Here is a 14135-nt window from a genome sequence, read left to right as displayed (position 1 = left end):
GGTTAGTTTAAAGAGTTATGGAGTCCAGATTTGTATATCGACAAAGCCAATAATGAACTTATTGATGATAAAGTGAATGTGCTGAACAGGACTCTGTACTAGTGTAGGCCTATCTGCTTCCCTGCTTGCCTTTCCTAATTTTAGTCATTTTACTTTATTAAAACACACACACAAAAATAATAGAAATTTTTCTTGCTCCATATTCATTGTTATTGTTTATTTTTAATTTCATGTCTTGAGTATTGATTTTAGGCCCCTACCACACAATTTTACCATGTCATCTTTAGAAAGAAAACCAACCAGAGGGAGATCTTTAATCACATGATCCCAGTATGACACAGTGAGACACAAAGGACTACAATACATCGCTTCATATAGTTTTCTCGAGCCCAACCTCCGCTGGGTTCTGAAGCTGCCATTAGGTGGGCTATTGACCAATGTAGGCATTATCTTATTTTAAGGTTCAGCCTGGAGATAATGTACATTTGCTGAAGTACTGTGTTTGAGTACAATTTTGACATTGGCTACTTATACTTAAATATTTACCTTTTGTCTGGTGTTACACTGAAATTAGGGACATGTTGTATATTTGATATCACAGCTGTAGTCACTACATCTTTTCAGATACAGATTTTACATATACACTTATGAAATATAATGCATCGCTTCGGTTTAAATTACCAAACATTATACAGAATAGCAGACCACATGGACCAGCTGGACCGTTGACATGCTGCTGCTTGCTTATGCAATTTAACCAGTAATGAGCTGTGTACTTTTACTTTTGGCATTTATATCTATTTAAATTTTTTTTTTATTGATTTATGCTATCTATGCAGTTTATTAATCCTACCAGAAAGTCAGTATGTATTATACAGTCATAATCACATCAGATATGAATTAAATATTAATTGCACATCACTGTGCAGGCAGGTGCACTTTTATCTTGTCCAACAGTGCAGTGGGATCTTGAAGGAAAGCTGGAAGGTTGTTCCTGTTAACATAGGCAGCCAAGCCCGCAGCAGCAGCTGACAGAATCAGAGGCCACATAAACGATCTCTTGGGTTTGGGCTCATCACAGGGCCTGGTCTGCATGGGTTCAACCACTCTCTCCCACTGAGTAAAGATGGCCTGACGGGCTCCAGCCCATTTCCCTGGCCCTCTGAGACGATACTGGTAAGGCGTGCAGGGGCCGAGCATCACTTTTAGTCCCAGCATGGGATCAGTCAGCAGCAGCCTGGGGATTCTGGGTCGAACCCCCACTAGCTCTGCTAGCTCATCCATGTAGTTGATATAGTCGACCTGGATGGTGTGTCTCTGACTGGTGACATACCTGAAAAAGAAACCGGAACTCAACATGTTGTGCGAACGAAGATTTGGTGCCTTTCACATCCAAAATATGTAAGTAGTAACAAGGTTGAGTAAATCCACTGCAGTACCGTTTAGCCATTTCCTCCTGCTTGCACTGGGCATCTTTTAGCATGGAAGCCACTGAGGGAAGCTTGATACAGCCTGTTTGAAAGGAGGCATTGTGACACAGTGGTTGTCCTCTTTAGCACACAATACTTCTGTAAAAAGGAATGAGTGATGATAAAAGGATTTTTTTAAATAACTTGTATTACCTTTAAAGACACGTGTGGCCAATCTGGCCTGCATCTCAGAGATGGGCATAATAGCTCCCAGTGGCTGCACTAGACCAATGATAGCCAGAGTGTGGCGGTCCAACTCAGGTGGAAACACATACTTGTATAGAGATGTTTTGTTCTCAGACACTGAGAGCACATGTGAGGCCAGGAATGGAAAGGAAAACCTGTAACCTGTGGCAAACACCTGCAAGACAGAGGGCTCGTCTCAGTCACACACTACAGGCCAACTATACTGCTGACTATGAAGGTTTGAGGAGGACAGAAGAATAGACAGACTGTAAGTGTGAGTGGGTGAGCGTGTATATAGACACAAATACAGACACAAATAACCTACCACCAGGTCGACATCTTCCACAACACTTCCATCATCAAACTCCAAACTGGAGCCCTGAAACCGGCGGATGTTGGGTTTCACTTGAACTGTTCCAGAAAGGATGCGGTTTGGCAGCTCATCATTCACTGTGGGATGTTGGCTGAACAACCTGAGATTTATAATCATTCTGGTTAGTAATCTTACAACAATTTGATGAATACTGCAGTCATTTCAATTAAAACAAGATCAAAAATCTAAAGCACCACAAGTGGCATGACGTACAGAATGAACATGCTATGCTAATTATTATTGTCTTACTTTTATTTGGGGAATAATCATGATCCATGCCTGAGTTTAACTATGGCCTGAGTTTAACTATGGGAGACAACTGTCTGTGTATTTGGCATTCTTTTTTTGTGACTAGTCTCGGGCAAGTTATGATGAGTGTCTTTTTTCTATGATTGCTACGACTACTATTTGTGATTGACATTGTAGATAATATCCTTGAAAAGTGTAAGTCACACTAAATCTAAAAAAGTGTATCTAGTCGGTGTGTTTAGATTTACTTAGGTATTGATTTTAGTAGTAGTAGTAGTAGATAGTGATTTTTTTTTTATGCAAATTGCAGCAATCAGGTACTAAAGGTTTATAATTATAGTGTGGTCTAGACCTACTCTATCTGTAAAGTGTCCTGAGATAACTCTTGTTATGATTTGATACTATAAATAAAATTGAATTGGAATTGAATTGAATTAAGTTGCTGACACACTAGGTAAACAGCAAAGAACTAATTGAGACAAAGGTCGACTGTGTCTTGGCCAAAAAGTCGCCTGTGTCTTGGCCAAAAAGTTGTGCTTGGGCGCCCGGATAGCTCAGTTGGTAGAGCGGGCACCCATATATAGAGGTTTGCTCCTTGACGCAGCGGGCCCGGGTTCGACTCCGACCTGCGGCCCTTTGCTGCATGTCATTCCCCCCTCTCTCTCTCTCCCCTTTCATGTCTTCTGCTGTCCTATCAAAATAAAGGCTGAAAATGCCCCAAAAATAATCAAAAAAAAAGTTGCGCTTGAACACAATGCAAAGACTACAGTCGACAGTCAACTACCACATACAGTACGTTCTGCACCTGCGTGAGAGGAATTAAATCTTCATGCCAGCAAGCAGCAGTAATCTATTAGTTATTCAAAAATGGAAACCTTATATACACACCATTGCTATGACACGTACAACAAAATCGCGTTTGCCCTCCTAAATCAGCCAGTGGCAGCACAGAGCCTACGGTCACTCTGCCTCACTCCCCGCCAGGACGCCAGCGGACGCCAGGAGATGGTTAGCTAGCTTGTCCTTTTCCATACACTGGGTACAGAAAATGAGCCGAACGAAGTTGTCACTTATCTGGCGATAGCAATGTGCTTTCCTTTGCTGTGACACAAGTGTGTGTATGTAACATTAAGTTGTTAAATTTGACAAATTTAGTGGCCGGCCAGCTGGCGATGGTGTGGGACACGCTGCCAAAATGAGGGCGACGGACGCTCAACTTCGGCCCGACCTGGACCGTCCGTCTCCGTGGTGTGTCACCACCTTTAAAAGTACCTTAAAGGAGAACTCCGGGCAATTTTTACGTTAATCTTGATCGCTATATGTATATGAGTACTGTCGATAGCAAAAAAATGGATATATATGCTACAAATACACATGGAACTGCTGCGTGATGATTATTACCGGAGCCTGGCTGAACACACTCACTCATCCCAGACGGCAGCTAGCAGCTAAGAGGGTAGGTGAATTTAAACAATGGCTAAGTTGCTAAACGCATCTTGCTGTCATGTAAGGGCCCTGTTCTTGTTGCACAGACATTTTAATTGCATTTTGTGTCTGTTAAGAGGCACAAAGATACTCTTTATCTTATGTCCCCATAACTGCCGTTTTAGCTGAGTGGGAGCTCTCGGCATTAGCTGCAGCAGCTCCGTGTTGCTAGCGCCGATTCGGCTCGTTTTTTTTGCTATCGACAGTACTCATATACATATAGCGATCAAGATTAACGTAAAAATTGCCCGGAGTTCTCCTTTAACTGCCTCCATGAGCTGCTGCTGCTGACCATGTTGATAAGCTGACCAGACTAAAATAACTGACTTCCTGATGATTTTAGAACACCAGCATGCACATGTCCATTTTACCTCTTACCTTTGCCTCACCTTAAGAGTTTAGATTCTCTGCCCGAGCCCGAGCGCAAACTTGACCCGACCCGGCCCGCGGGTCAGGTCAAGTCGGGTCAAGTTCCGGCGCGTTGTCGGCCAGTGCGTCGGCATGCAGACCGTGGCGAAGGACAGTATTAATTAGGTGATATGGTTCCAGGGCTTTGATTATGTTGCTGCCTTAATCTGTTACCCACACTATTTGGATGAGGGAGATAGGGTCAAGTTTTTTTTGTACGTTTCTTCATTCGGATCCATTTCTGATCCATTCAATTCTGAATAAACAAACAACGCAGTTGACATACTTCGTCCTTGTTGCATTATTCATTAAGATCATTCTAAACAGATTTCTGTAGGAATTGTAGTTGAGAACGTCAGTTATAACGGCCCACGTATTAAAAAATAGTCAGGTTTAAATTGGGCTTAGGCTCATAATTCCAGTTAATGTGTCGGGCCGGGCCGGGCTCGGACACAACGAGCACGGGCTCGGGCAGGGTCAGTCTTGATTTTTTGGGCCCGATCTAAGCTTGACTCACCTTCGACCTCCTAGTTTGAAAACCACAAATAATTCCTGTCCTGATGGTTGCATAGGAAATGTCAAGGGGGCAGCATAGCTGTTCAGATCTATTGTCTGGGGACCATGAATATCTACAGCAAATTCCGTTGGGTCAGACATGTAATAGCTGTAGCTGTAAAAGATAGAATTGTAAAAACAAAACAAAAAAACCCAAAATAGAAATACAGTACCTGTGCTTTGGCTTAAGATTGTAGAGAGTGTGATCAAATCTTTGGTTGAGCATTCTCTCTCCTAGACCACAGACAACACCAAACGGAAGGATGCTCCGCAGAGTATTTATCATCCTGTTAAAGTGCAAATCTAAGGGCAGCCCGTTGTCCCCAACTCGGTTCAAAACCCAAGCTCCTCTTCGCGTGCTCAGGAAAACCTGGTAAAGAGAAGACATGGTAGTCAGTCGTTATGCTGGTACGTTAGAAATCTTCTATAATGTTGATAGTTTTTAAATTAAATTGAAGTATCTGAAATGTTAAAGGTGCCGTAGGTAGGATTGCGAAGATCCAGGACTTAGCCAAAAAATTTGAACAACTTCTCAGTCCCTCCCCCCTTTCTGCTAAAGCCCAAAACAGTCTCCTAAGCCCCTCCCCCCACAAGGGAGAATGAATGCGTGTGCATGAGCAGTGATTGACACGCAGTTAGACACCCCCCCCCCCCTCTCCCCCCCCAGCCCTGATTGGTGCATCTGAACAGGGAGCTGTGGATTTTTGCAAATCGCACTACAGGCTGTAGGTGGTGCCAGATGAGCAAGATTGTTTTTTTTAATTACCTGCTTCATGTAGTTCTACTCGAACATAGGGTCAGTTTCAGCAAATATGACAGAAAGTTACTTTTATAAGTCTTACCTACTGCACCTTTAATATAGAAATGTAGCATTCATTTTTTTACGTGGACTCAGGGTTGTATCTGTACAATCGATTTCGTTTTACAGGATTTACCTAAACGCTTTGGCTCTGTTACATAACCCAAAATGCATTTGTGATTTTTTTTTATCACTTGCATAATGTGTAACTACTGTATTTCATCCAAACCTGCTTGGTGACTCTGCTCAGTTCCACTGCTATGTCTCCTCCAGAGTTTCCTATTCCAATCACTACAACCTTTTTATTCCTCCACTCCTCAGGAGTCTTGTAGTCTCTGCTGTGGAAGTACTTTCCCTTGAAAGTCTCAATTCCTAAAAAAAATAAAAAAGACAGACTTGTGACTGCTGGACAAGGAGACTCTCTACTTTTGAAGACTCTGTATTTTACAGCTTTGCCCCGAGAAAAAATTCAGGCCAAGGTTGAGGACTTTATACTGACAACACTATTCTCTTTGGGTAGTGCTGCTTTTTATTGATACAGTATTATATAACCACCGGGTTGCCATTACAGGCTAGTTCAGACTGTGTCAAAGGTTGATTCTGATATTGCTAGAGCACTCTCTACTTGTCCATGAGTAAACTGAATGATATGTATAGCCTGTAAATGGTACCTGGGAAGTCATGCAGAGGCATGTTGGGGTGGCAGTGATGTCCAATACAGATCATCACAGCATCAAAAATATGTTTCTCCTTTTTGCCATCCTTGTTCTCTGTCTCAACATCCCACTGGCCCGATTTAGAAAAATCGGATCTCTGCTTCACCTGCAAGACTTTGGTCTGAACAACAGAAAGGCAGTAACAGATAAGATTAGTTTGCTGATAACAGTACAAAAGCTAATACATGTTGTTTCAACTGGTTCCTATGCATTCAACCATTTGTTGTGTTGCACTAAACAACATTTTACATTTTAAACTAAGGTTAGAATGTCGCATCCTTTCAGGTACAGAGGGATCCAACTCTAGGCAGGAAGTCAGTGAAGCATCCTTACATTAAAGCGAATATGCTTGGTGAGCTGGAAGTGGTCGGCATACATTCGAAAGTAGTCCATGATGAGGGAGTTATGCATGTAGTTGGGGAAGTGTGCAGGGATGGGGAAGTCACTGAAACACATCATCTCCTTGGAGGTGTTGATGATGACAGAGTGGTAGATGCTGGCCCTGTCAGCCTCCGGATTCTCCTGCAATACAGTATAGTACACCAACCAATGATCATCTAATCTTACTAAACAAACTGTGGAATTAAAAGAACATGCATGTACTGTGACTAGGGGTGCAAGATATATATCGACTCAATATCGTTATCGCAATATCACGTTGCGCAATATTATTTTGAAAGTATGCAATCTTTTGTATATTTTGTGGAGCGCTGCTTCCCGTCCGTTGGCTGTGTGGCTTAGTTGTGTTTGATTTAGAGCCCGCTTGAAACGCTGTAATGATCATCATTTCATTGGCCAGTTACTGTGCCACTTGCACATGTTAGTGCACGCAGGGGCACGGGTCAACCACGTGACAAACACTACGGAGCGTACCACGTGTGTGTATATTTCAACAGAGTGACAGTGTAAGGGAAGAAATTGATAGAGACAACATAAAGGAACGAATCAGAGAAGCGAAAGAAAAGTTGTGTCCTGTTCTCTTTATTTATTTATTTTATACTGTCCAACTAGTAGAACATGTCCTGTTCTGTAGACATGGTCCTTATTTATATATTCATGTTGGACCAGTCCAATGTGACCGTCAGTTGAAATAAACCTTGTGTTGTAAGAAAACTTGTTTTATTTGTTATGAATCTATTTTGATGCGTTTTCCCGTAACTTTTGCAATTTTACATAGGTTTAAAAATATCTAAATTAATATTGATATCGCAATATTCATAATCGACAATCGCAATATCACATTTTGTCAATTTCGTGCAACCCTAACTGTGACCCACCTTAAACCTCCACAGACCACCAATGTCATCGCTGCTTTCGTAGCAGACAGGCTCCAGCCCCTCGTCCAGACAGCACTTGATACAGGCCAGACCTGAACTTCCTCCTCCAATCACTGCCACGCGACGGGTCATACTTCAGCTCTGTGACGATGAACCAGATCAGTCTGAAAAATGTTTGATCTGTCATTTCATCAGAAATAAAGTGCACCCTCTAAGTTTAGTTTTAACCCTTAGAGTCCCGGGGGAGCGCCACCACTACTTCTTTAAGAGGCTGCAGAGTGGAGATACTGGTATCATATGAAACTAGACAGGAAGTGGGTTAAATAACGCTCCAAAGGGGATAAACGGGGCAGTTTAATAGGGGTTCCTTGACCTCTTACCTCAAGATTTCTAAATGAAAATGAATTCAATGGGTACCCCAGACATGCCCTCTTTATGCTAAGACTCATGCAGTTTTTTTTCAATACAAATGGTGTATTTGAATATTTATATATGTCTTGGAATGGCATAAATTAGGTATGACTGGAAAGCTGAAATGTCCAAATGTCAAAAGTTTTTGATACCAAATCACAGCATGGATGTATCTATGGTGTTTTTTGTATCTATGGTGTTTTTTTTGTGACAATTCTTTTACCAATTCTTATGATCAAAATGGTTTAATGTTGCACCAAATCTGTGTAACAAATGGTATCAACCCAAAAATTGCTTCAACAACGAATGAGACATAAATGAGCACGTGAATGTTCACTTATATAGGCCTCCTTCCATCATAGTGTTATAAGCCCCATAGTGTTAAGCCCCTATAGCCTATGTATAAGCCTATATATAAGCCCATATATATATATAGGCTACCCGTTAAACTTTCAAAACAGAATAGGCACCTAACCAAAACACAATGCTTACAGATTTTTGAATAACAACACATGACACACAGAACTGAGCTGCATCGCAGATTAATCTTCAGGTTCCCAGCGTTCAGATAATGTATACAAATTATAGTTGGCATGTTGACACAGCTAAAGATCTATCACAATCAAAGTTCAGCACATTTATTACGTAGCTACTAGTTTTGACGGAGATCTGCGCTAACCCTCCAAAAAACTGCCGTCGCAACCAAACTTCGACTTTTTCCGACTGTTTATTGTGACTCTTGCACGGGCGGTGACGACAATCTCCGAGCAGCAGTTTCGGGTCTAGCTCGACCCAAGTTTTTTCTTCTTTTTCTTTTTACAGTATAGGCCTACTGCTGCACTAATACGTGCGCTCATAACTTCCGATCTTTCTGCACACTGTACATTTTCTTACCTTTTAGGAATCGAGGAACGAGGCGAGGTTTTCGTGCTGCATGGAACTGAGCAGTAACTGAACAGTGGGCGGAGTGAGACAGTGAGAGGGAGCGGATTGTGCACATTTATCAGTACCCTACCCTAAAGTGACCCTTGAGTCACTGCGGCGTCAGTGTTGTGTATCTCTGGTGGAAAAGCAAACACACACATTGCAGCGCCTCTGCACGAAAACAACTTACCGTATGCTACATTTAACAGTCACGGGTCGGCATCATGGTGAATCTGAGTGGCCTATTTAGGTTTAAAAACAGCTAAGCTGTGGCAGGGTTAGTTCAGTGGTAGAGCAGGCGCACATATAGCCTACTGAGAGGTTTATGCCTCGACGCAGAGGTCCAGGGTTCGAATCCGACTTCCAATTGATCCTTGTTAAAGGATTTAAAGGTCCCATGACATGGTGCTCTTTGGATGCTTTTATATAGACCTTAGTGGTCCCCTAATAGTGTATCTGAAGTCTCTTATATAGGCCTTAGTGGTCCCCTAATACTGTATCTGAAGTCTCTTTTATATAGACCTTAGTGGTCCCCTAATACTGTATCTGAAGTCTCTTTTATATAGACCTTAGTGGTCCCCTAATAGTGTATCTGAAGTCTCTTATATAGGCCTTAGTGGTCCCCTAATACTGTATCTGAAGTATCTTTTATATAGACCTTGGTGGTCCCCTAATACTGTATCTGAAGTCTCTTTTATATAGACCTTAGTGGTCCCCTAATACTGTATCTGAAGTCTCTTTTATATAGATCTCAGTGGTCCCCTAATACTGTATCTGAAGTCTCTTTTATATAGGCCTTAGTGGTCCCCTAATACTGTATCTGAAGTCTCTTTTATATAGACCTTAGTGGTCCCCTAATACTGTATCTGACGTCTCTTTTGTCCCCTAATACTGTATCTGAAGTCTCTTTTATATAGACCTTAGTGTGTTATGGTTTCGGTGTTTTGCTTTGCATTTGGTTTATGTAATGTTTTCTGTCTGTGTTCCTGTTTCCTGTTTTATTGTGATAGTCTGGTTTTCTGTTTTGTCTTGTCCAATTTACTTCCTGAGTTTTCCCGCCTTTGTTGATTGTCCTGCCCCGCCCTGATGTGTTTCACCTGATGTTACCACCTGTTCCTTGTTTGCTCCCTACCTCATGTATTTAACCTCTGTGAATCGCTTTGTGTCTTGTGTCAGATCGTTTTGTAGCCATGTCCTTGTGTTTCCTCCCTGTGCCTTGTGTCTGTGCCTGCGTCAGCGTACCCCTGCCTATGTTTTTTCCCGTCAGTTCATTTTTGTGAGTTTTCCAGTCTTTGTACTGCCGCTTTTTGTTTATATTAAATCCTCCACTTCCAACGTCCTCCTGCCTGCCTGCCTGCTCTCTCTGCATTTTGGGTCCTCAACGTCCCTCGCCCCGTAACATAGTGGTCCCCTAATACTGTATCTGAAGTCTCTTTTGTCCCCTAATACTGTATCTGAAGTCTCTTTTGTCCCCTAATACTGTATCTGAAGTCTCTTTTATATAGACCTTAGTGGTCCCCTAATACTGTATCTGAAGTCTCTTTTATATAGGCCTTAGTGGTCCCCTAATACTGTATCTAAAGTCTCTTTTATGTAGACCTTAGTGGTCCCCTAATACTGTATCTGAAGTCTCTTTTATGTAGACCTTAGTGGTCCCCTAATACTGTATCTAAAGTCTCTTTTATGTAGACCTTAGTGGTCCCCTAATACTGTATCTAAAATCTCTTTTATGTAGACCTTAGTGGTCCCCTAATACTGTATCTGAAGTCTCTTTTGTCCCCTAATACTGTATCTGAAGTCTCTTTTATATAGACCTTAGTGGTCCCCTAATACTGTATCTGAAGTCTCTTTTATATAGACCTTAGTGGTCCCCTAATACTGTATCTGAAGTCTCTTTTATATAGACCTTAGTGGTCCCCTAATACTGTATCTGAAGTCTCTTTTATATAGGCCTTAGTGGTCCCCTAATACTGTATCTGAAGTCTCTTTTATGTAGACCTTAGTGGTCCCCTAATACTGTATCTAAAGTCTCTTTTATGTAGACCTTAGTGGTCCCCTAATACTGTATCTAAAGTCTCTTTTATGTAGACCTTAGTGGTCCCCTAATACTGTATCTGAAGTCTCTTTTGTCCCCTAATACTGTATCTGAAGTCTCTTATATAGGCCTTAGTGGTCCCCTAATACTGTATCTGAAGTCTCTTTTATATAGACCTTAGTGGTCCCCTAATAGTGTATCTGAAGTCTCTTATATAGGCCTTAGTGGTCCCCTAATACTGTATCTGAAGTATCTTTTATATAGACCTTGGTGGTCCCCTAATACTGTATCTGAAGTCTCTTTTATATAGACCTTAGTGGTCCCCTAATACTGTATCTGAAGTCTCTTTTATATAGATCTCAGTGGTCCCCTAATACTGTATCTGAAGTCTCTTTTATATAGGCCTTAGTGGTCCCCTAATACTGTATCTGAAGTCTCTTTTATATAGACCTTAGTGGTCCCCTAATACTGTATCTGAAGTCTCTTTTATATAGACCTTAGTGGTCCCCTAATACTGTATCTGAAGACCCTCAAAATAAACGTTAACATATATAACATCTGTTACGTCAGTTCTACTTTACTTGTGCTCATTTACAATCACTCAATATTTGTCTTTATTGTTATTACTGTAAAGTCTTAATTTAGCTGTAGCCTGCTTTTCCCATTAAGTTTGACTTAACGTTATTTTAGACTGAATCTAGCTGTCAGCTAGCGGTTAGCCGAATTAGCTGTTAGTTAAACTAACGTTAGCTTCCCGGTGGAGGCTAGCCATAGGCTAGCGTGGAACAGATCGTGCAGGTCGTATCCTCGGTGAAACAGTATTATCTTGCGCATGTGCAGAACGGATCGTGTACCGACAGTATGTGCCATTTCTGTGTCTGAGGAGGAGAGAGGGGTGGAGGGTGGGGGTGTGGCCTTGACCAACTGCCACTTTGCTCGTTTGAAAGTCATGATGTCTCTCTCTCATGGAGGAGCAAGATATTGGGCTTTCATTTTCTCAAAGGCAGAGCAGGATACTGTGCGTGTTAAAATCCACTAAGTAGGCAAGGAGAGGGTTTAAAAGTTTAACAAGTATTTATTTAAGTAAAATCATAAGAGCATAAACGTGTACACGGGTCCGAGTTGAGCAGGCACACAGGCTTCTCTCATCAGACTGAATTTTCTGGCTTATACATGAATTCATATATCAGTCTTTATGAGCATTTTGATTTGTTTATTAAAAGTTGGAGGAGTACCGTGGTTTAGACTTAGCCTCCCCTGGTTGGTGCACAGACTGGTCCCAGTCTTTTGGCCAAGTTGCTTTTGGCACACGCCCTCTTCATCAGTTGTTAGACAGACTTTAGCTATGCTGATGGTCAGAGAGAACAATGCGCCGCTGTTGTCTGTCACAGATTGAGAAGTAACTTTGAGAAGTAACCTTTTCTCATTTTTCATGACTAAGCTGTCACAGTGCTCTTCCACTAAACACACTAAACACACAATACTATTCAACTATAATTTGTATGCTCATACAGCACAGCCAGCTTGACTGATTATTTTTATTTCTTACAATACCCAGTGCTCGGTTTACACCTAGCACCATTTCTAATCCACTGGGGGACCGTAGGCAGGCTGGGGGAACTCACATTAATGTTAAAAAACCTCATAAAGTGAAATGTTCATGCCATGGGACCTTTAAAGTGTATACCCATTCCAATTACAGGGCCTCGAAAGAGTCCTGTATTGTTATTTTTTGTAACTATAGGCTACCTCCCCGAGTCAGGAGTGGGTAATTTGCGCGCCTGCATGCTGCCTTCCTTGGATGTGGTAGCAGTTTCTTAGGTTCCCTCTCCGGAATCGAACCCTGATTCCCCGTTACCCGTGGTCACCATGAGTAGGCACAGAAAGTACCATCGAAAGTTTATAGGGCAGCCATTCGAATGAGACGTCGTCGCCACGAGGGCCAGCGATCGGTTCGAGGTTATCTAGAGTCGCCAAAGCAGCCGGGGCATCCCGAGCACCGGGCACCCCGCATGGGTTTTGGGTCTGATAAATGCACGCAACAATTTCCTGCATGTCTCCCCCCCCACACTTCTCTCCCCTTTCTCACCTAGCTGTCCTGTCAAAATGAAAAGCGGAAAAGCCCAAAAAAATAATCTTTAAAAAAAGCCTAATCAATCAATCAATCAATCTCTATTTTGGACCATAAATAAGTCCAGTAGATAATATATTCAGACTTGCAACCAGCAACCACATAATCCCCAGACAGCCACACTATAGAACACCTACAGTAACTCCATTGATTTTGCAGGAACATGCATCACATGAAACTTTGACCCGTGAGTAAATCTAAACCAGGAGGCTGTTCCTGTTATCTGTATTCTAGTCTCGCACTGCCAGACCTAGCTCCACAGTGCTGTGGACATAATCCAATCTAAAAGATTTTTCCTGTTAATGTCTCACTGATTTAGTATCAGTGTCTTTTTGTCCCAACTGGCACTGGCAGATGCCCGCCCACCAAGAGCCTGGGTCTGTCCAAGGTTTCTGCCTAAAAGGGAGTTTTTCCTCGCCCCTGTTGCACTAAATGCTTGCTCTTGGGGGAATTGATTGGAATTGTTGGGTGTTTTGTAAATTACAGTGTGGTCTAGACCTACTCTATCTGTAAAGTGTATCAAGATAACTCTTGTTATGATTTGATGCTGTGAATAAAATTTTGATTTATGAAGTTATAAAGTCAGTGGTTACAATGTTTATAGACAGTACTACAAATCAGCAGGACACTTTGAGGGAGCAAATGTGCTTTGTGCTTATGTCTCCATCTGCTGGTTTTAATTTGTTAGTTTTTAGATCAAATTGTATAGCCCATCGGTGCAATTATTTCAGTTGTGCAGACCTGAAAAGTCAACATATTTTCATCTGTGAAACTGGATATCCTAGGCTATGTAAACGTCTGACACATCTCTCATCCTCCATGATCTCACGGAACATCTTAGCCAATCATTCCACATTACTGGAAGTTATATCCGACAATATTTATCCATTTAATATATGTGATTACAATGTAATTGCAAATAGCAACAATTCACAACTTACTAATTTGAAGTCTTTATAATGAAGCAGTGTACAGATTCCTTGTGTTATATTACAAGGCAAAATGACAATGGTAATTGTAAATCACTACAACAATTTAGTTTTGGTTTTATTTTCATCAAACAAAGTTTGTGTTTTTACTCAAGTAACCATGCATTATATACATTTGCTCTCCTAAG

At 41.6% G+C, this 14135-nt stretch overlaps 1 protein-coding gene across 2 annotated transcripts; it reads right to left on the bottom strand.

The window, feature by feature from the left end:
- Window positions 1–196: 196 nt before the first annotated feature.
- Window positions 197–8949, bottom strand: LOC120565044 (flavin-containing monooxygenase 5-like). Of its 2 annotated transcripts, none has more exons than XM_039810357.1 (10): window positions 8823–8949; window positions 7518–7681; window positions 6574–6762; window positions 6196–6361; window positions 5754–5896; window positions 4899–5095; window positions 1981–2128; window positions 1623–1830; window positions 1440–1512; window positions 197–1333 (listed from the first exon to the last, which is right to left on the bottom strand). In XM_039810357.1, the coding sequence occupies exons 2-10, from the start codon at window positions 7647–7649 to the stop codon at window positions 919–921; spliced, it is 1671 nt and encodes a 556-aa protein (XP_039666291.1). In that variant the 5' UTR covers window positions 7650–7681; window positions 8823–8949; the 3' UTR covers window positions 197–918. The 2 variants fall into 2 exon arrangements, with proteins under 2 accessions (XP_039666291.1, XP_039666292.1); XM_039810358.1 differs by having other exon boundaries at window positions 7518–7658; window positions 8823–8946.
- Between the last annotated feature and the right edge of the window lie 5186 nt (window positions 8950–14135).

This window comes from Perca fluviatilis, chromosome 9 (assembly GCF_010015445.1).
Source record: "Perca fluviatilis chromosome 9, GENO_Pfluv_1.0, whole genome shotgun sequence".
In the NCBI taxonomy this organism is placed as follows: Eukaryota; Metazoa; Chordata; class Actinopteri; order Perciformes; family Percidae; genus Perca; species Perca fluviatilis.
Note: the sequence above shows the minus strand (reverse complement) of the source record. Positions and strands in the feature narration are given on the sequence as shown.